This window comes from Eptatretus burgeri, chromosome 7 (genome assembly GCF_056783735.1).
Source record: "Eptatretus burgeri isolate ZD-2024b chromosome 7, Ebu_testis_v1, whole genome shotgun sequence".
Taxonomy (NCBI): domain Eukaryota; kingdom Metazoa; phylum Chordata; class Myxini; order Myxiniformes; family Myxinidae; genus Eptatretus; species Eptatretus burgeri.
The window spans coordinates 76,090,431-76,111,009 of NC_140967.1; the positions used below are offsets into that span (position 1 = coordinate 76,090,431).

Here is a 20,579-nt window from a genome sequence, read left to right on the forward strand (position 1 = left end):
CAATGATAATGTGTGTCAATTTTGTCCATGTATTAATTTGACCAGTGAGATATTAAACAGTTCACATGCACACACGCACGCACGCACGTGCGCACACACACACACACGGGTGGACACTTTGAGACTTAGAAGGTCTCCGTTCCACTTCCTGAAACCTACCCACAAGTGGAGACAGCAACTTGCGCACACACACACACACACACACACACACACACACACACACACACACACACACACACACACACACACACACACACACACACACACACACACTTACACACACTTAAGCTAACTAAATTGAGAGAGATGTATAGTGCCATTTGCAGGCCGAACCATTATTTAAAGAAAGATGTAGGGATGCTTTCACATGATCATTTCTTGTGCCCATCCATACCTTGTTTACATACTTTTTGCAGGAACATCCTGACATCCTTTTTGCATTTTTACCCTTGCCAGAGGATAGGGTATTGCAATTGGGGCCGTTTGTTACTTTCAAAATCGGAAATTTTTCAAGTATATTGGTTATTCGATTTTCTTATTCTGTCTGTCTGTCTGTTTATTTGTCTGTCTTTGTCTGTCACATTCAGGTCACAATTTTAAACCGATCTTCTCAAAATTTCACCACATGGTAGAGTTTGTCATAAGGAAAAAGCCTATTATTTTTGAGGTCAAAAGGTCAACATATGCCAAAAGTCAACAATTAAGGTGGGATTTCTAAAATCCACAATTTTCATCCGATTTACGTGAAATTTGAAGAGGATTTTCATATGAGGTCATTGAATTCAACCACCAATTATTTTTGACGTCCACATCGGCCAAAACGTCAACACAGGCTGCATTTCTAAAATAGTCAGTTTTCATCCGATCGACTTGAAATTTGAAGAGGATTTATATTTCAGGTCACTGAATTTAACTAGCCAATTATTTTGAGGTCAACATCGGCCGAATTTCTAAGATTCTCAATTTTCTTCCGATTGACATGAAATTTGAGGAGTTGTATATTTACCTTCGCAAACTTCGTTTGACGAAGGTATTGTATTGACCCCTGTGTATTTATTTATTGGTAAATATGTGTGCGGACAACATTGCGCAAAAACTGCTGGACCGATTTGCATGAAATTTTCAGAGATGATGTGCAGTTACTCAAGGACGCCAGGCGAAGCTTTTGGGAACGATCGGATCAAAGGTCAAGGTCAAGGTCACAAAAAGGTCAAAATCGTTTTTTTGCGATTAAAGTGTCAATTTTGTTCCAATTTACATCAAATTAAGTCCAAAATGTTCAGTATTCAAATCCCGATTCACTGATATAGCGTATGGTATAGTGTTTGCAACCCTAGTTGGTCATTAAATTCAACCACCAATTATTTTTGAAGTCAAATATGTTTTCTGGATTTGGCAAGTATCGTGCTCTGCATGATGTCTTCTTCTTGTTTGTTTGTCTGTTTGTCCGCACAGAACTTTAGTGTTTTTCTTTGCAACCACTTGTTGGATTGAGAAAAAAAAATTCATTATAGTAACAACTACTCATGTCGAATGTTTTAATGAAAATTATGACATCATCGGTCACATGGTGTGACAGCCATGTTGGAAAAAAGGAAAAACTTTGGATCTCTATCTCCAAAACCACACTAAGGAAAAAAATTGAAACTTGGCACATGGCAAGTACTACTCATGGGGAATAAGTGTGATTTCTTATGACATCATATGTGCCTTCGTTATGATGTTATAATTGCATATGTGGAATGCTACATCTGATCAGTATGAAAATTTTTTGAGGGTCATCTTGGGATAAATTGGTCCACAGATCTTGGTTTAAATTGATGACGTCATCAGTCACGTGATTTGGCAGCCATACTTTTTAAAAAAAAAACCTTCAAAAATCTCTGAAATGGCTAAACAGATCGAGGTGAAACTTTACACGTATCACCGCCTATCCATGAGGAAGAAAATGTTCACACATATGACAACATAGGTCACATGGTTTGGCAGCCATCTTGGATTGACCCTTAAATGCATAAAAATATTCTCCAGAACGACTGGACAGATCGAGGGGAAACTTCACACAAATATTCCCCAAGCCTTGGAACTACCAGTATATTCACGAATAATTGATAAGTCACATGGTCTGGCAGCAATATTGGATTGAACAAAAATCTGTAAAAAAATTCTTTCTCTTGAACCGCTTAATTAATCGATGTGAAACCACAATTATGATCTAGTAGTGATGTGGAATATATGTTTTCAATTTCAACCTCATCTGATGCATGGTCTGGCAGGCAGAATTATTTCAGTCTTTGATCTGGGTTCTTTTTTTTCTTCTTTTTTTTTTGAATAAGCCTCTCTTGGCTGAGCCTGTTAGGGTTAGCCTGGTGACTTCATCTTTGTTTTTTGCTTGTTCGGGTTCCTTCTAATGACTCCAATGCAGGACCGTACCTATTTGGTCTTCAATTTGATTTTAATTGAATTTATTTAAATCCCATTCTGAATTCAATTGAATTCAAGTCAGGGTCAGCTGTCCAATCAAGGCAGGGTTGCATCAAATCGGGACGTCTTGGTTACCGGTCATCACTGCCAGCAGTTATAAAGTTGCAGTTCTAATTATGTCTATTATTAATTGGGTGACACAACTTAGTGAGTAACTTAGTGAGTCCTCACATATTTGTGTATAGTTTTGGTCACCACATTAGAGGAAGGACAAGCTGCCTTTAGAGAGGGTTCAGCATTGAACAGTCCTCGATTGATCTCATGGACAGCTCGACTATATATATATATATATATATATATATATATATATATATATATATATATATATATATATATATATATATATATATATATATATATATATATATACACTGTATGTGTGTACCTGTTTAGTGATTGTGATGTCTGTATTAAAACAGCTCTCGTTAAAAAGTGATTGTTCATTTTTTGCTGTCAGGGTTTGATCATTCCTCAGTGTACATCCCTGGTGGGTATGTCACTGTGTCTGCCCCCCACCGTTTTCCTTCGCACCCTTTTATTGTCCGTCCCAGTGAAGTGAAAGAAACGGATAAATTAAATTATTGGGGTGTGGATCAAGCACAGGCACGATGGACCAAACGGTCTCCTCCTGTGGCCCCGCATCTTGTGTGTTTCTCCTGCGCAGTGATTGTGTTCAGGAAAAGGACGCTCGTCGAGACGCCACGTGGTCACGTGGTCACGTGGTGCGAAGCGAGACGTTCACTTTCAAACTCTCGACTATAATTGGACTGCTATTTACACGTAATTAGACATCGTTTATAATTATCTTGTAAAGTTAGATTATTTTAACGTTTTAATAGCCGATACAATTGCTTGTTTTGTTTTGTTTTTGTCTGTAATGACTAAAAATAAAAACTGACGATTCGAGGTTCGAGGTTGACGCGCATGCGCACAACGCCTCCTGAACGCACGTGGGTGTCATGGTCGTCATGGTTGTTATGGTTGTCATGTTGTGGGGTGATCGGTTGTAATATTCATGTAAAAGTCGGTTCTTATCGGCCTCGTAATGGGTAAAAGCAAGAATAAGAAGTTCAGGCGCTTGCAGTCCTCCCCAATCGCTCGAAACCAGGAGGCCGAGGTGGAGGATGCCGAGGACTCTGAGGTACTGCCGACGACATCGCTGCTCGAAAGGGTACGTCACGTGACTTCGTGCACAGTTCACTCGTGACCTTGTGGAGCCACATTTTCCCAAACCCTAACCCCCACCCCCGACTGTTATGTTCTTTCCACACCTGTCACCCCGTTCTCCCATGATCCTTGATATTGCACTTGAAACAATTGAGCCGATGGTTGTTGTTGTTGTTGTTGTTGTTGTTGTTGTTGTTGTTGTTGTTGTTGTTGTTGTTGTTGTTGTTGTTGTTGTTGTTGTTGTTGTTGTTGTTGTTGTTGTTGTTGTTGTTTGTTTTCTCGCCATCTTCTCAACTGCAGTTTCCCGCTTAAACCCACCAGCTGCAGTCGACGTCTGCAGATGCCCGCGAGTTCGCCTGTGCCAGCCTTTCCAACCTCATGCTGAACTCTCTCGAGGTCCCCAAGGTGCTGCGAGCGGACGCCGTGCGTTGCCTGGCGCCTCTACTGCTGGACGAGTCCGCAGGAGTTCAGGAGGCGGCAGCTGGAGCTCTCAGGTGCAGTTTCTATTTGTCAGACTGACAGTGGGACGAACAGTAATAGGGAGAGGAGGAAACGCTGAAATTAGGAAAGGTTAATGGGGGTAAAAAAGATCATGGGTCAGAATTGGGAATGGCAATAGATGGTGGCGCACTGCTTGCTTGAAACCCTGGAGGGAAGAGTGAGACGCATCAGCCGCTGGAAGGTGGTTCCATAGATGGGAGACGTCAGGAATAAAAGAGTTCAGGTGTACATTCAACCTGGATTACACCTGTAGAGTGTGGAGGATGCTGTTGGAGGGTTGAGGAATATCTTGTGTATACCTTGGTCGAGGCTCGTATGAGAGCTAACACACAACTCACAGCAAGGAGGCATGAGACAAGAGGGGCGGGAGTGGAAGGGACAAAACATTGGGGAACAGACACAGGTGAACTGTGGAAGGGAGAGGGATGGGGATGGGACGGGGAACATGGCGAGGGGAAGATGGACATTAAAGGGACTTTCAGGAAGGAAAGCAGGAGAATTGAAGGAAGTGGGCTTGGGTGGATTATCGGGGGTAGAAAAGATCGAGGATTTGGATGGGGGAAGATAAGAGGTGGTGGTGAACAGCTGTTTTGAAAGCCTGAAGGGAAGAATGGGAAAGAATAGAGTGAGGAAGTTTATTCCAAAGGCGGGAAAAAGAGGAATGAAAGAGTGAAGATGAGCAGTGATTCGTGATTTTGGTAGTTTTACCAGAAGGGGGTTGTTGGCGGACCTTGAGCGCCCTGTGGAAATGTGGTTGGGACAAATCGCAGAGAGAGCAGGGGGGCAAGGCTGGAGAGGAGTCGGTAGAAGACAGAAAGACCACCGACCAACCTGCGGTGATTGAGTGAGAGGCCCAAAGACTCAGCTTCATTGCGGGAGATGCCAATGATCTTAAAAGCCCTGGTTTCGACAGCGTGAAGTCGAGAAAGGTGGGAGGCAGGAGCACCAGCCCAGAGGGGAGAGCAGTACTCCATCAGGCTACGGACAAAAGCTTTGTAAGTGGTCAGGAGCTCAAGAGGGCCGAGGAAGGACTTTGCACGACGGAGGATTCCCAGTCGGCGACTGGCTTTTGAGGCAAGGTTGGAAATGTGACTTTCCCAGGAAAGGTCATGGCAGATAGTGAGACCCAGAAGCTTGAAAGAAAAGACTTCTTCCAGAGGATTGTTGAGAAAGTGGATGGGGGGTTTTTGTAAACGGTCCTTTCGAAGAGACATAGTGAGAGTGTGAGATTTGTCTGGATTGAAAGACATGTTCCACGTGTTGGACCAGTTTGTGATTTTATCCAGATCTGCAGTGAGTGAAGAAGCTGCTGCTTGCCGGGCTGAGGGATGACAGATGGTACGGCAGAGGGTTGAGTCATCGGCAAAGAGAAATAGAGGATTTTCCAGAGAGTCCGAGAGATCATTGATGAAAACCAGAAAAAGAACAGGGCCCAGAACGCTACCTTGAGGAACTCCAGCCTGCACAGGAAGAGGGGATGAAAGAACTCCATTTAGGGCCACACGTTGACTGCGACAGGAGAGGAAGTCTGCGAGCCATGAGTGGAGATGGCCTTGAATACCATGGGCAGAGAGTTTGGTGAGTAGGGCAGGGTGCCAGACTGTGTCAAAAGCACGTGATATGTCCAGGGATACGGCTCGGATTTCCTGTCTGGCATTGAGGACCTCCATCCATTGATGGGAGAGCAGTAGCAGCATATCTAGGGTAGAGTGACCTGGTCTGAAACCAAATTGATGATTGGAAATCAAGCCATTGGAGAAGAGGAAGGATTTCATGTCTGAAGCGATGATGGATTCCATAACCTTGCTGATGATTGGGAGAAGGCTGATTGGTCTATAGTTACAGGGATCTGTTTTTGCACCTTTTTTATGCAGGGCAGTGATGTTAGCAGATTTCCAAGCAGATGGCAGATGACCTTGGGAAAATGAGAGGGTGAATAGAACAGAGAGAGGGTGAGCAAGAGCAGAAGAGCAGACTTTGAGGACACGTGGGCTGATGCCGTCTGGACCGGTTGCAGAATCTGACTTGAGGTTTGAAAGCAAGCTCTCCACCTTGTCAGGAGAAAAGGATACAGAGTCCAGGGACAGTTGGGTGCGACTGGGTAAAGTGGGTAGAGATAGTGATGGGTTTGGGACACAAGATTTAGCTGCAAACACCGAGTTTAGACATTCAGCTTTATCACGTGTGGAATCAGCAGTGCGGCCATTTGAGGTAAGGGAGGGGATGGAGGGGGAACATACACCAGAAACAGATTTGATTAAACGCCACCAGGATTTTGAGGAGGGAGAGAGGTTTGAGAGTTCAGACTTGAGATGAGAAAGATGTTGTTTTCTGGCTCTCCTGAGGGTAGATACACACTTGTTCCGAGCTTTGTGGAAAGAACTGAGATTGCCCTTAGTTGGGTTTGCTTTCCATGAGGCAAAGGCAAGTTGTTTCAGGACAACTGCCTCGCCACAAGCTTCAGTAAACCAAGGGCGGGAGGAAGGGTAAGACAACTGAACACGAGAGGGGATAAATCTGTGCATGAGGGAGAGCAAGTTTCTTTGAAAGAATTCCCAGGATGAGTTGATGTTTGAGAAAGTAGTGATAGGAGACCAGTCTGTAAGTTTGATGGCTGCTCGGAGACCCTGCCAGTCGGCTTGAGTGAAATGCCAGACTCGACGGCGGTGAGGTGGTTCTCTGATAACAGCCAGAGAGATGTCCACTTTAATAAGGACGTGGTCAGAAGAACCAATTGGAGCGAAGGAAGAGCAGCAGATATTGTCAGGGAAATTTGTCAAAATCAGATCCAGAAGAGATGGAGTACCATTGGTTGAGATCCGGGTCGGGAAGTTGACCGATTGAGTCAGTCCCAATGAGTCACAGAAAGCTTTTGCTGATGTCCCATGGCAGGTGAGAGAGGTACCCACACCTAGCCAACTGGCGTGATGACAATTGAAGTCGCCACATAAGAGGAAGAGAGAGTTTGGATGAGAAGATAGAAGATGGTCCATGTTTTCGGAGAGTGAGGTGTAGATGGAGTCATCACTGTTCGGTGGACGGTACAGTACACATATAAACATGAGGTGGGAGTGGAGGGGAAGCCGAAGCCAGAGGTATTCCTGGGGGTGTGGGGGAGTGAGAGCAGTGCAGGGAGAGTGAGGAATAGAGTCTTTGATGAAGAGAGCAACACCTCCACCAGGACGAGGCTCAGGTCTGTCATACCGTAAGAGGGAGTAACCAGGGAGAGATACTTGGGAGTCAGACACGTCTTGGGAGAGGAAAGTTTCTGTTAGGCAGATAATGTCTGGTTTGTCAGTGGCAACCTGCATGGAAAGATCTGAAAGGTTTGAGCGAAGGCCCCGGATATTTGAGGTCCACACTTTTAATGAAGAGGTAGGGGAGGAGGCTTTTGGTGCAGGAGGTGGAGGGGGCGGGGAGGGTCGGACGAGGGACGAGGGGGGAGGTAAGGAGGGTTGCTGAAGGAGTGTGGGGTATTGCAGAATAGCGAGGGGAGGGGGCCGAATGAGGAGGAGAAAAGGCTCTGTGGTGCTGTGAGAGAGGGGGACAAGAGACAAGGAAGATGGCAGTTGAGGATTTGAGAAGGTGGAGTGAAGAGATGGAGGTGAGAGGGCAGTGGAGGGAGGCAGGTTGGTGGATGAGAGGGGGGCAACTTAGAGAAGGAAGAGTGAGGGGGATGAAAGGTGGGAGAAAGGTGAGGGGGAATTTTTGAAAGAGGTGAGAGGGAGGCTTGGAGGGAGAAGAGTGGGATGGTTGCTTTGAGAGTGAGAGTGAGGGGTGAGGGGGTGAGTTGGCACTGAAGTTGGAAAAAAAGAATGGTTGATGGAAAGCGAGCATCCATGGCAAACTGTGGTTTTTAAAAGTTTTAGGTCAGAGATGCGATTTAACACAATTCTTGATGGGTGCAATAAAGGCGAATTCAGAGCATGGAGAGAAGAAGCGCTGTAATAGTTGGATTTTTTAGGCAAGGAATGAAGGAGAGGTCGAAATGAGAGCAGTCTGTTAAAATAGCAGAAGAGTAGTGCATTGTGAAACAGTAAAGAGTACCACATGTGTGAGAGAGGAAGATGAAGCATTATAAGATCGTTTTTGTTGTTAATATTAATGTATGAGAGAGTTCAACAGATTAGGTCATGGAAGTGTAAAAAAAAAAAAAAAAGAAATCGAGGAAGACGAGGAGGAAGTTAAGAGGAAGAAGAAGTAGCAGAATCGGGAGAAGGTTGTTGTTGTTGTTGTTGGGTTTTTTTTTATTTTTATTTTATTTTTTTTTTTTGAGATAAGAAAGAGATTAGTTGGGAGAATGGGGGATGTTTGGAAAGTGGGGAGGATGAAAATTGAAGGTAATGGGGAGGATAGAAATTGAAGGTAATGGGGAGAAAAAACAAACAAACAAAAAAAAAAACGATCGAACACCAAGTGGAACCGGTAGGCCTCAAGCCTAGGACTAGGCCTCAAGCACCAGGTGAGAACGTCGACATAAATACTCACAAAATAGCACGATTTTTGAAACAAAACCGAACTAGGAACACACATTAACATGTAGGTGAGAAAATTAAACAGTTAAAACGGGACAAATAACAACCGGAACTTAACTTTGAGAATGTCAGCAGGGAGCCCCGAAGGAGACCTCTTGCCGCTCAAAACCGGAACCGGAAGTCAATGATAGTGTAATGATAGTGTAATGATAGTCAGTGTAATCTGTGATATCCCATTGGTGCTCGCAAGTGGATTCTTGGCGAGCTCTCACTGCAATTAGTTAACGTTGTAAGTTCAGGGAAGGTCCTATCTAATGGTTTATCTTTACGACACGAGAATTTGAAAAAGATTCGCAGGTTTCATTGGTTCGCGGGCGCCAGCAGTGACCACTATTTTCGTTGTGTCTGACTGTCTGTTTGTGACTCTCCCTAGAACATAGCTCCGTGACTTTTGATGCAATCTTGATGAAACTTGGACACAAGCGAGATATCATGGTCGAGTTGTGTCTTTTTGTATGAGGGACGTCCCACGTCCCACGTCCACTTGAACTTTTTATTTATTTATTTTTTTCTCTCAATTTCATTTCCAAGAAGCTGTGCACAATGTCCATAAGTACAACGTATAAAAAAACCGATTTGATTTGGTCAATTTTGACGGAAGAGATAGGTTTTTACGGTGGGGCTTCCTCAAAAGCTTCCACTAACTCAATTGTACCCATCATGGCATTGTTCAATAATGCCCGAGAACCATCGTCGCCTCCTGGCTTGTTTATTTATTTATTCATTCTTGTGCAACCTGTAGCTGTTTGGCTGCATAATTTTCTGTGGTCGTGGCTGTGCTCCTGATGCAGTGCCCTTGTTACCAGCGTGTTGGTACTCGTTATGGCAAGAGGAGTCAACCCACCTGGTGTTAATTCAGCAGCATGACAGGCTTGAACTCAAGATGCTAAGATCTTAAGCCAGCCAACCTAACTATCAAGCCAACACCAGGGTTAGGCCCAAAAAAAAAAATGTTGCATTGGCGTAACGGGTCACTGAAAAATAGGGTAGGTCGGTCGGGATCTTTTTTTTTTTTTTTTTTTTTTTCCTAATAAATCCCTCCCAAAATCTCCCCCGGCTCGAGTACCACCCTTTTTGTCGGCGGGTTCTGTCCGAAACACTTCCGGGTTTTTGCGATCGCGATCGCAATCAACAAGATACTTGAAAACGATAGCAAAACAACAAAAATAGCAATAAAATAGGGTCGGCAAAATTTTTCGATAGCAAAAAAAAACAAAAAAAAAACGTAGGGTCGGCGGAATTTTTAGGGTCGGGCGGGTTACGCCAATGCAACATTTTTTTTTTTTGGCCTTAGGTGTTGGCTTCACGGTATGGTTTTGGGGCTCCAAACAAGATGTCGTCCTTGTGTAGCATACTTGGCATTTATCGTCTTTTTTAATCTCTTTTGTTTTTTCCTGAGAGAAAATTATAGTGCACGTTATAAGTCAGCCATCCTGAATGGACTTGTGGAAATGGAGTTGCTGCCTTGTTACAAAAAGTGAGTTATGATGGAAACGAGATTATAAAGTCTGTCCGATCTGGAAGTCACTGTGCCACAAGCTTTACCACACACATGGTTGCATTCTAAAAATGTAGATTTCTACAGAATTTTACAACGTACCTTTTCCCTCCAGAATATTTCACTTATCCTCGGGCTTTCGCCTCGGCGGAAGTTGTGCTATTCCACAGGGCTGTGAGTTGCTTCGAACCTCTATCTGCATCGCCCCTGCACGTTCTTTGAGTTTCACAAAATGGGGTTCTCATTTGGTTTTTAATTTTGAGTCTGACTTTGAGCACCGTTTTCTCAATGCTGTTGGAGGGTTGAGGAATATCTTGTGTAATCTGCGATATCCCATTGGTGCTCACAAGTGGATTCTCGGCGAGCTCTCACTGCAGTTAGTTAGCGTTGTAAGCTCAGGGAAGGTCCTATCTAATGGTTTATTTTTACGACACGAGAATTTGAAAAAGATTGGCAGGTTTCATTCATTTATTTATTTATTTCGATTTCAGAGTAGATACTGGATATCTATATATTACTAAAACTCTCATCTTGTATGTATGTATGCATGTTCCCAAAATACAGACAAAACTGTACACGATAGCGCAAAAATTTTGGGACCATCTTACTCGCCATTCACCTGCGGTGTGCAGTATCAAGTTTCGTTCAAATCGGGCAATGAAAAAAAATATTAAAAAATCAATTCCCAATTCAGTCAAGTACTCTTCGGGAGAATTTGATCAATGTAAACAACCTCAGCGGTGTAATTCGCTGGAGGTATCTTTTTTTTTTTTTCTTGAAATGATTTTTTTTCCATCAACCGCTGTCACACCGGGAACCCAACAGGTTCATGGGTCGTCTAGTCCTTTCGATAATTCACGGACTGGTGTTTGTGTGTTTGTTTGTCATGCTACTACTCCTACAGTTCTGGGCCAATTCCATCCAGACTTGTTACCAGGGATCAGCATGACCCCAATTAATGTACAGGGATGTTTTTATTTTTGCCGGTGGTCTTTGGGGGGTAGGGGGTGGGGCGATGCAAATTTGCTATGTAAATGTGTATCGTGTAGCGCCGTCTCAAGTTGAGGGAGTGCTTCATGCATGTAACCCGGGTTATTTTTTTTTTCCCGATACAGAGCTGTCACCTGCCTATACACCGCCCAACTGAAGGTATGCTTCAGAAGAACGTGTTGCATGCTTGGAACAAGATCGTCCGTCGGTCGGGTACTCTCCTCGCATGAGATAATATGCAACAGATTTGGTATTCTGTGATAACACAAGCTCAATCTGGTTAGAAATGCCAGTGAAATTCTCAATTCCTACCCTGGTTGAGGGCTGTTCCGAAAGCATCCTCCGATAGAGCCGGTGACTTGCCTCGTGCTTTAGCTGTTTGAGGGATCAAACACGGAAAGTTTGACGACTGGCCTTTAGCGCTGGGAAGCCTCTTGGAGGCTTTGGTTGTAAAAGCAACAGCACCACCTGAACAGCAATGCGTGTTGTAATACGTTTGCTCCGGAGCTATCTGCATATTGTATTTGCACAAAGGGATCTATTTTGTCCTGAAGAGGATTTGAATGGGTGATGCATGCATTCTGACCATCTTTATTATTATTATTATTATTCACAGGTTGAAAGCTTTCCATTAATAAAATGGCAACATCCCACGTACATTCACATGAGGTCGATTGTCTCTGTCTCTGTCTATATCTATCTATCTATCTCTTCCTCTGTTCATTCCCCACCACCATTCTGCTGTTAATGTGTTATCCTTGCATCCTCCACTACCTCGCTCTTCCATTATTTGGAATTTTGTATACAACCAAAAGGAAAATATAAAGGTTGCCCTTCATATCTGAAGATGGCCAATCAAATGTGACGTGTGAATACCTTAGTGCTTAAATTTATTTATTTTGTGTAGGAGTTGCTGCCTGCACAGCACCCACACAATGAGATAGCGAGCATTGTGACTTGATGTTGTGGAATATCAGAGAAGACGAGACTGCTTGGTACCTTCAGTTTAGAGCAGTTGCATTAGTATGTTGTAATTTGTTGAGGGTGATGGTGATAACTCGCCTTCTCTTCAACATAAGACACCGTTGAATCTAACGTCAACCAGTTAATGCTATTAGATGAGTTACCAGCTTAATGCCAATCCGAGGGACGTGAGGCATTCTGATGCAACAGAATGATGCCAGATGACAAAATTTTGTCATCTGGCACGAGAATCAAACCAAAACGAGAGCAATTCAAAATAAGCCATCTCTCCATCTTCCGATTGGACCTCGGAGCAAAATTATTCAGTGCGCATATCTGTGTGCCTCCCTCCTTTTGTTGCAGAAATATGAGCGTTTCTGGTGGTGTGAACGTGTGCAAGATTATGGTGCAGCAAGATGTCATGACCCCTCTTGTGGCGCTACTTCGGCAGGCAGGAAAATAGTGTTTTCACCAACAAATGTTTTTTTTTTAACCTTTTCGGACTCAACTGTGAACTTTGCAATTTAATTTATTTCAGTGTTCTACAAATTTTGGGTTGACTGAGGAACCAGTGAAAGGAAATCGAGGCAAGAATTCCACCGAGTTGGTCGCGTTTGAAGCTATACACTTGCTGTGGAACCTTTGGTAATTGGTTACTTTTGTTACTTGTATTGAATGTGTTTCGTACAATTCGTATTTGTTAAAATTGTAACGCACTGTTTGTATTTTCCTGCAATAGTGTTGGTATTATTTTTTATTTTTTTTTTGTATGTGTGCGTGGTGTGCAGTGAGTGCAGTCCTACTGCCGTTGCCGTGTTCAACAAAGAATACCTTTTTCCTTTGCTTCTTCAGAGCTTGATGTTCCACGATAGGAATATTGAACTAAGCATTGCTGCAGGTGGGTTGCCTTTGTATATTATACAGGCTTTTTGGGTGACTAGCATTGGATTATGTAGCTTATTCCTTGCTGAAACCAAAATAAATAAGTCAAGACAAAACATATGTAATCGGAAACTGAAACTACCTTTGCCCTGTGGCCTACATCTAACTTTCTAACTCTGCAGACACGTTTTTCCCATCCCCCTTCGGCTCTCTTCATGACTGTGACTCATTTATATTGTAACGGTCTGGAGAAGGGGGGAGGGGGGGGTTCAAATCCCACACTCATGATACCAATGTAATACCAACGACCTGGTTGTCCAGGTTCTAATCCGGTGAGTCGATGAGCGACCACATCAGTCCCCGCCACAGAGACCTCCCGTCGGATCCCGTGCACACGGTACCGTTACTGTGTTGTTCAAAGTCCTGCGCCAGGCGAGTACCATGTCAAGGCAGTCACTTGACAGATCTTTCTTTGGCCAAGCTTACCAAATCACGTAATGTAATCGTATGTAATGAATCGATCGATCAATTCATCTGCCTTCAAGAAGACGAGATTAGAGCCACCAGATGAAACTGTCGCAAGCAGTATGAGCCGGAGACCAAGTCAAGTTCACGCATGTATTTGTCAAATTTATTACCACATGTTTATAAAGAAAGCAAAGAATCCATAATCAAATGGATCCAGTTTCTATTAAACTAACCCTAACTTGACCTTTACCAGTATACATGTGCAGGAAAAAAACCAAGTAATGGAGGGAAACTTAATTATCTGTCCTTCAGGCCTCCAAACCCGGTAAGTAGTTTGTGCAGCCGCAATAGTTCCAGCAGGCTGAGAGGAGGGGGAAAGACATGGTCCGATGGAGTGGGCGTGATATTGGCAGGAATGGCGCAGCTTTCCCCCCCCCCCCCCCCTTTCAGCTCTCTTCCGAAGACGGCTCTTGCCTAGGTGGTTCCGGGGTCTGGCTTTCACTCGCTCGTAGCCCCCACCTTTATAGCCAGCCCCACCGACATCACGGATGACAATTTATGCCCGTCCCCTCACCTCCACCATTGGTTCAAGTGGCTGGTAGCTCCGTCACCTTTCCCACCTTGTCGTGGTTTCTGGGAACATTTAGACAGAAAACAGAGGAATAAAACATCAAATCAGAACTTGCAGGAATGAGGAAGTTGACACAATAGGGTGGTTCTGAGGTTTTTAACTGTATGAATAAGCGATGCATGTCAGAAAAGGCATTTAATTACTTTACGCTTATTCTAAACACAATACGGAAATAGCTACGCCTACATAAAAGCTTTCAAAATTTTCTTCTCCGAAACAGCTGAACAGATCGGGGTGAAACTTTACAGGTATGATCGCTTATCGATGAGGAACAAAAAGTTCTCCACCGATGACGTCACAGGTCACACACGTTTGGCAGCTCTAATTTTTTTTTTTTGAAGAATAAACCTTTAAAAATCGTCTTCTCCAGAACGGCTTGACAGGTCGAGGGGAAACTTCACCCACAAGCCTTGGGGATACCAGGGTGTTCACGAATAATTAAGAGGTCACATGATCCGACACCCATATTGAATTCAAAGAAAAATTAAAAAAAATTTTTTTATCTTCATCCACTTCATAAATAGATGTGAAACGTCACAATTATGATCGAGTAGTCATAGGGAATACCCAAGCCTGGTGTTGGTGCAGTGGTTAGGGTAGCGGCTTGGGATCTAAAAGGTCCTGAGTTCAAGCCCCGTTGGCCGCTTGAATTAATACACACCAGGAGGTTGACTCAGCCTGTCATCCTTCCGAGGTCGGTGAAGTGTGTACCAGGGTACTGGGCCCGGTGTATGCCCCAGTTAGAATAGGTGTACCATATCCCTGTGTCGTAAGAGGTGACCAGGGTTGCGTCAGGAAGGGCATCCGGCATAAAACCTGTGCCAAATCATTATGCGGATCATAACTGATGATCCGCTGTGGCGAACCCTAACGGGAGCAGCCGAAGGAAGAAGAAGAGTCATAGAGAATACCTGAAATTTTTTCAATTTCAACCTGATCAAACACATGGTCTGGCAGCCAGAATTATTTAATTTTTTAATCTGGGTTTAGGGATTTAAATCGATCTTGGTACAAGTATGTATAATGATATTATATGGATGGAGGAATATCTGTCAACATTGTGACGTTGAAGAGTGCCATTGTAGTTTATTTTTATTTTTGTTTATATAGAGTCAAAACTTGTGGAAGAGCTAGTACACTAAATGGATCAGGATGTAACAGGACAAAAGGAGCAGTAGAGAGGGAGGGTGAAACACCGATGGTGTAGTTGAAGGACAAGATGGAGGGAGACTTAGACAAATAATACGTGTGCAAAGGAATGGGAGGGGGGGACAGGAAACAACGCATGGGGTGCACAAGACTCACCCAAAACCTCGATCAGAGCGAGGGTAGCACCATATCACCCCAGGCTTACCTCTTTGCCTTCCCAGGCAGCAAATTATTTGAGCAGTTCGTCCAAAACACGAAGGCCTCTCCTTTCCTCTATTCCCTCCATTCTCAACCCACACCATTATGTTGTCCATCTGTGTGCAATGTGCATACACTACTTTAATTGTGTTCTCTATTGATTTGTTTAATTTTTGTCTCTAATGTAATATGTTTATGTGTTTATGATAACTTTGGTTGAAAGTTGAAAAGTAAACTGTGAATTAAACCACTTTTTGTCTTATTGCTTGCATAGAGTTGCTTCCCTTTAAATTTAATCAATCGCCTTTGCTCACCTTGGAGGAAAATCATGGAGAGCGATCACTTACTCGCATGCATTTTGTTCATGATGAGCTCTGCTTCATGTTTATATTTGACTTGGAATCACAGATTATGACTTGGTATTGCCGAGCAACACATTAGTATGTAAAGAATACTTATATTTTACAACTTTTGTTGCCTTTACAAAAAAATGACGAGTTGTAAACTGTTAGTGCTCGTTCTAATCACTAATTCTCAATTCTTAATTATTTAGCTGCTGACAGAATGCAACCACAATGCACTGCTTCATAAAAAAAATTCCGCGAAAAAACGCGTTCGTGGTGCTGCCCTCACCCTGAAAAAGCTCTTTCACAATTTTCACAATCCACCTCATGAAATATATAATGCTTGTACTGTATCTATAATGTATGCACATTGGATGCACCTGAGTAGTTGCTTGCAGTGTGCAAGCATGCCCCACTGATATATATATATATATATATATATATATATATATATATATATATATATATATATATATATATATATATATATATATATATATATATATATATATATATATATATATATATATAATATACATATATAGAAATTGTGGGCCGGGGATCAGTGGGGAAGTTTACGCCGTCTCCCCGGATAACTCCGAAGCCGGCGGGTCGATTAATCGACCGTGAAATGCCAATATCTCAACCGCGTGGCATAGGGTTAATTGTCTAGATCCCAATGAACCTAAGGCCAAAGTCACATTTGCTCTACGGCGAGGATACGGCAGCCGTACGCCCTCTGAATTGACAGAAACGTGCGGCGGCCGCAGAGTTTCTGCGGTGGCCTCAGGGTGGCCCTACGCCGTTTGGCTATATTTTACAGGCCGTAGGGGTCGCTGTGGAATTATAGCGCGGAGTTAAAACTTTTTTCATTTCTACGTTCGCTGTAGCAATTCGACAAGCCGAAAAAAAAACTGATTTAAAAAAAAAAGAACCCACTCGTTACCGTCCGTCTGGCCGCACGTTCCCCTTAGGGCCCCCCCCTGCGGTCGCCTTGCGAGCACCTTGCGTCTGCCTTGAAAATTCTATGGCCATCGCAGGAACGCCCTAAGATCACCGTGCAACATCAAATCAAAGACCGCACGGCACCCTCACGTTTTCGGTCTCCACAATTTCTAAATACGCCGTGCGTCTCCCCAAAAAATAAAAGCATATGTGACTGCTACATTGTGTGACCGTGGAAATACTGCGGCTGCCCTATAATTGCTAGTGGCCGTAGATTTTGTAGACCCCACGGCCGCCGTGGCAAATGTGACTTAGGCCTACATAACTGATTGGCATAACTAACTGTGACTTAGGCCTACCTACAAATGGCAAAAATAACCACGCAGTCTTGGCTACCGGGGATTCAAGCCCTCGGCACGTCTTTCTCAAACCGGGTCACTCTACCGACTGCGGTAGAGTTCCATCTACCGACTACCAACTCCGGTTCGGTTGCAGCCGAGCAGAAACTGCCAAAGCCGTGCCGGCTTGGATTAACGGATTATCAGGGATGAAACCCCATCTGAACTCAGACCCGGACCATGCTGGACCAAATAAAGAAAGGACGGAAACGAGCTGGGAACATTTCTAATAATTTATTTGCAATAAAAGACAAGGAGGCAAGACTTGAAGCGAATATGCAGAGCAGGAATGTACAATGATTCAAAGCACTTACTCTACTTATGGACGGGCCCACACGCAGTCACACACACAAAAAGAAAAGAAACCCTGGAGTTTTTATTGGGCCCTCCAGCCGATGAGAGAGACGAGCTGGGGGTCAGAGTTTGGATGGGCACCTGTGAGTCGTCGAAGGTCCCAGCCGCACGTGTGGGACTCGTGGCTCGTGGCAGCAGCCACGTGGAGCAATCGGAGCTCCGGGGCGGAGATTAGGGTCTTGGACGGGACCCACCAAAGGTCCACAAACAGGCTGGTTCACTCACTCTCCAGCCCAACCACAGTCAACCAACTTGTAACCACTCAAGTACTCCAGATCTCCTAGCGCCAACGCCAACGAACACCACAACCGAGTCTGCTCGGGGATCTATATTTCTTCCCACATGCGGAGAGGCGTTGGCGAGAATCATCTCACTGTCCGTCCCTCATTGGCCTATGGCCGCACCCTACCAGGGCGGAGCCGTGGCCACTGTTCGGAGACCCCATATTCTCCACGTGGCCACGTGACCTCGCCTGCGCAGAGCAAGAGGGTCTGCCCTGAAAGGCCCACCGTACAAAAACTATCGTTTGTGGGGACCGAGGACCGGAACCGCCAGGTTCCCTCTCGGCAAATCAAGGTACGAGCAGCCAGCAAGTGGTGATGAAGCATGATGGGGAGGTTTGGGATGGCTCGTTGGATGTAAAACCTAACTAAAGACGTCACAACGCACACATTTAATCCTCCCGCTAAACAAAAGGACGGGGTCCTGACTACACATGTACTTACCGGCATAACTAACTTTGGGACCTGAATGTTGAATGCGCATGGTTTCCAGATTCGTAACAATATATTTTTTATATTTGTTACGATTGTGGGGGTAGATGGAAGAATCTAATAGGGAATATAGCTTTGTGTCGATTTGCTTGGTCCGTGGACGAGTAGGAGGCACCTCGATGTGTGTAAGTAGGGAACCTGTGAGCTTAAGTGTTACGTGTCACCACACGAAGGGTGGTGCGGTGTTAATTAGCCGATTGAGTAAGAATAAGTTCCCCAGTATGTGATTCCCCTCTGAATTTTCCCTCTGTTTTAATATTTCAAGACCGGCAATAAAGGTGGGAAACCCGTTCCTGAAACCACAACATACAGGCAGAAGGGCCCACCTTCAAAGGTTGACAACAAGCGAAGTCACGCCCCCGAGGTATGATTGATGGGAATGGCGTCAGAAGAATGACTTCCCAGGTTTGGTGCGTGCAGACCATGCCCCGGAGGCGGAGGATAGATTTTGGCGTGATCGACGTCAAAAGGAAGGCAGGTTGCACATTTTGTGGAGAGCCGTGATCAGAGTGGAGGCACGAGGCGCATTGTTTGGAGAGGCGAAAGCAGAGGTTGAGTGTGTGCCGAGGAGGACGACGCGGCTATTGAACAAAGCCATTGCACTGGGGCTTTGAGCCTTGATGTGGAGTGCCCCTCGTGGATTGCCTGGCGTGCATTCGTCCCGCTACAAGAGAAGCGCCTCAATTCCAGTTCTCCAAGGATCAACTCTAGTCCGAGCTAAGTCCAGGAATAGTTAAAAGGGAATGTTTTTCTTTTCATTTTGTGTTCCCTTTGTCTGTATTTGAGTCTGTGTGGGAGGTGCCTTGACTATAGGATTTATTTACTTTGTTATTATTATTATCATTACCTTTTTGAATTATTGTCTGTTGTAAACATTCATTTATTTTCATAAAATGTATTCCTTTGAAGAAACTGAAGCGGTGGGCTGTCATGGTGCAACGCCCCTGTGCTGTGCTTCTCCGAGGTGGATCACCTCGCCGCCATTACACCCCGTTAACGCGCACATTAATCTTCGAGTCTCGGTTGTAGCCTTCAAAGGAGAAGCCTTGCCATCCATCCGGGTAGGGGTTAAACCCCTTGGACACGATTATATATATATATATATATATATATATATATATATATATATATATATATATATATATATATATATATATATATATATATATATATATATATATATATACACACACAACATACATACTGGTGTTGGCGGAGTGGTTCGGGCAGCGGCTTGGGATCCAAAAGGTCCTGAGTTCAAGCCCCGTTGGGCCACCGAATTAATACACCAGGGGATTGACTCAGCCTGTCATCCTTCCGAGGTCGGCGAAATGAGTACCAGTATACTGGACCGGTGTATACCCCGATTAAAATAGGTGTACCAGATCCTGTGTCGTAAGAGGCGACCAGGGTTGCGTCAGGAAGGGCATCCGGCGTAAAACATGTGCCAAATCACTATGCGGATCATACGGATGATCCACTGTGGCGACCCTAACGGGAGCAGCCGAAAGAAGAAGCAGAAGAAGAAGATATAATTACATACATACATACATAGCAGGAGTGTTTGTCCATCCCCGAACTACGCCCTCAGTTTTGGGGATAGCCCTGCCAAACTTTCTGGGGAACCTTTTGGGGACCCAATGGGTGTCCTAAAGTGGGTGGGAGGTTTCATAAATTTCTCAATACAATTGTGATTTTGAGTATCCACTTGAACGTTGTTGCTTTTTCTCCATCCTCAGATGGGTGGGAGGTAACATAACTTTCTCAATACAATTATGATTTTGTGTTTCCACCCGAATGAAGTCGCTCTCTCTCCGCATGAAAACACATTTACAGGTTCAGCATTAGTCGTTTTGCCATTCACTGCATGTGGAAACATTCGCTGGTTCCGTAATATCTTGATACAATTGTGATTTTGAGTTTCCACCCGTACGAAGCTGCTCTCTCTCCACATGCAAAGTCATTCAAGGATTTGGCATTTGCAGTTTCGCCATTTCCCGCATGCGGAAATTGAGCCAGTATGGGAAATATGACTGATGAGTGTGAATACTGTGGTGCTCTGAAGTTCCCTCCTGAGACTCCTTCTCAATGTTGGAGTGAAACTTTTTTTTTTGAGATGTTGGTCTCCCACCCATGTGTCGCATGGGTACTTCACAGGTAATGAATATATATATATATATATATATATATATATATATATATATATATATATATATATATATATATATATATATATATATATATATATTGGGGGTCGGGTGAGAAGACCACTAGGTGGGGGAAGCTATCTCTGTTCCCA

The 20,579-nt window shown here is 44.1% G+C and overlaps 1 protein-coding gene across 3 annotated transcripts in view; it reads left to right on the plus strand.

Moving 5' to 3' along the window:
* Positions 1-2,898: 2,898 nt before the first annotated feature.
* Positions 2,899-20,579, plus strand: part of HEATR3 (HEAT repeat containing 3) — a 47,116-nt gene continuing 29,435 nt past the window's right edge. The window contains exons 1-5 of one of the 3 annotated variants that reach the window (XR_015060289.1): positions 2,899-3,655; positions 3,973-4,145; positions 12,502-12,589; positions 12,677-12,783; positions 12,927-13,036. Coding sequence is in view for 2 of the 3 variants with exons in the window: in XM_085889080.1 (XP_085745206.1) it covers positions 3,530-3,655; positions 3,973-4,145; positions 12,502-12,589; positions 12,677-12,783; positions 12,927-13,036 (604 nt within the window). In the remaining variant the exon portion in view is untranslated. Of the gene's footprint in view, positions 3,656-3,972; positions 4,146-11,300; positions 11,335-12,501; positions 12,590-12,676; positions 12,784-12,926; positions 13,037-20,579 lie in introns of those variants that run through there. The other 2 variants (XM_085889080.1, XM_085889081.1) reach the window with 2 other exon arrangements.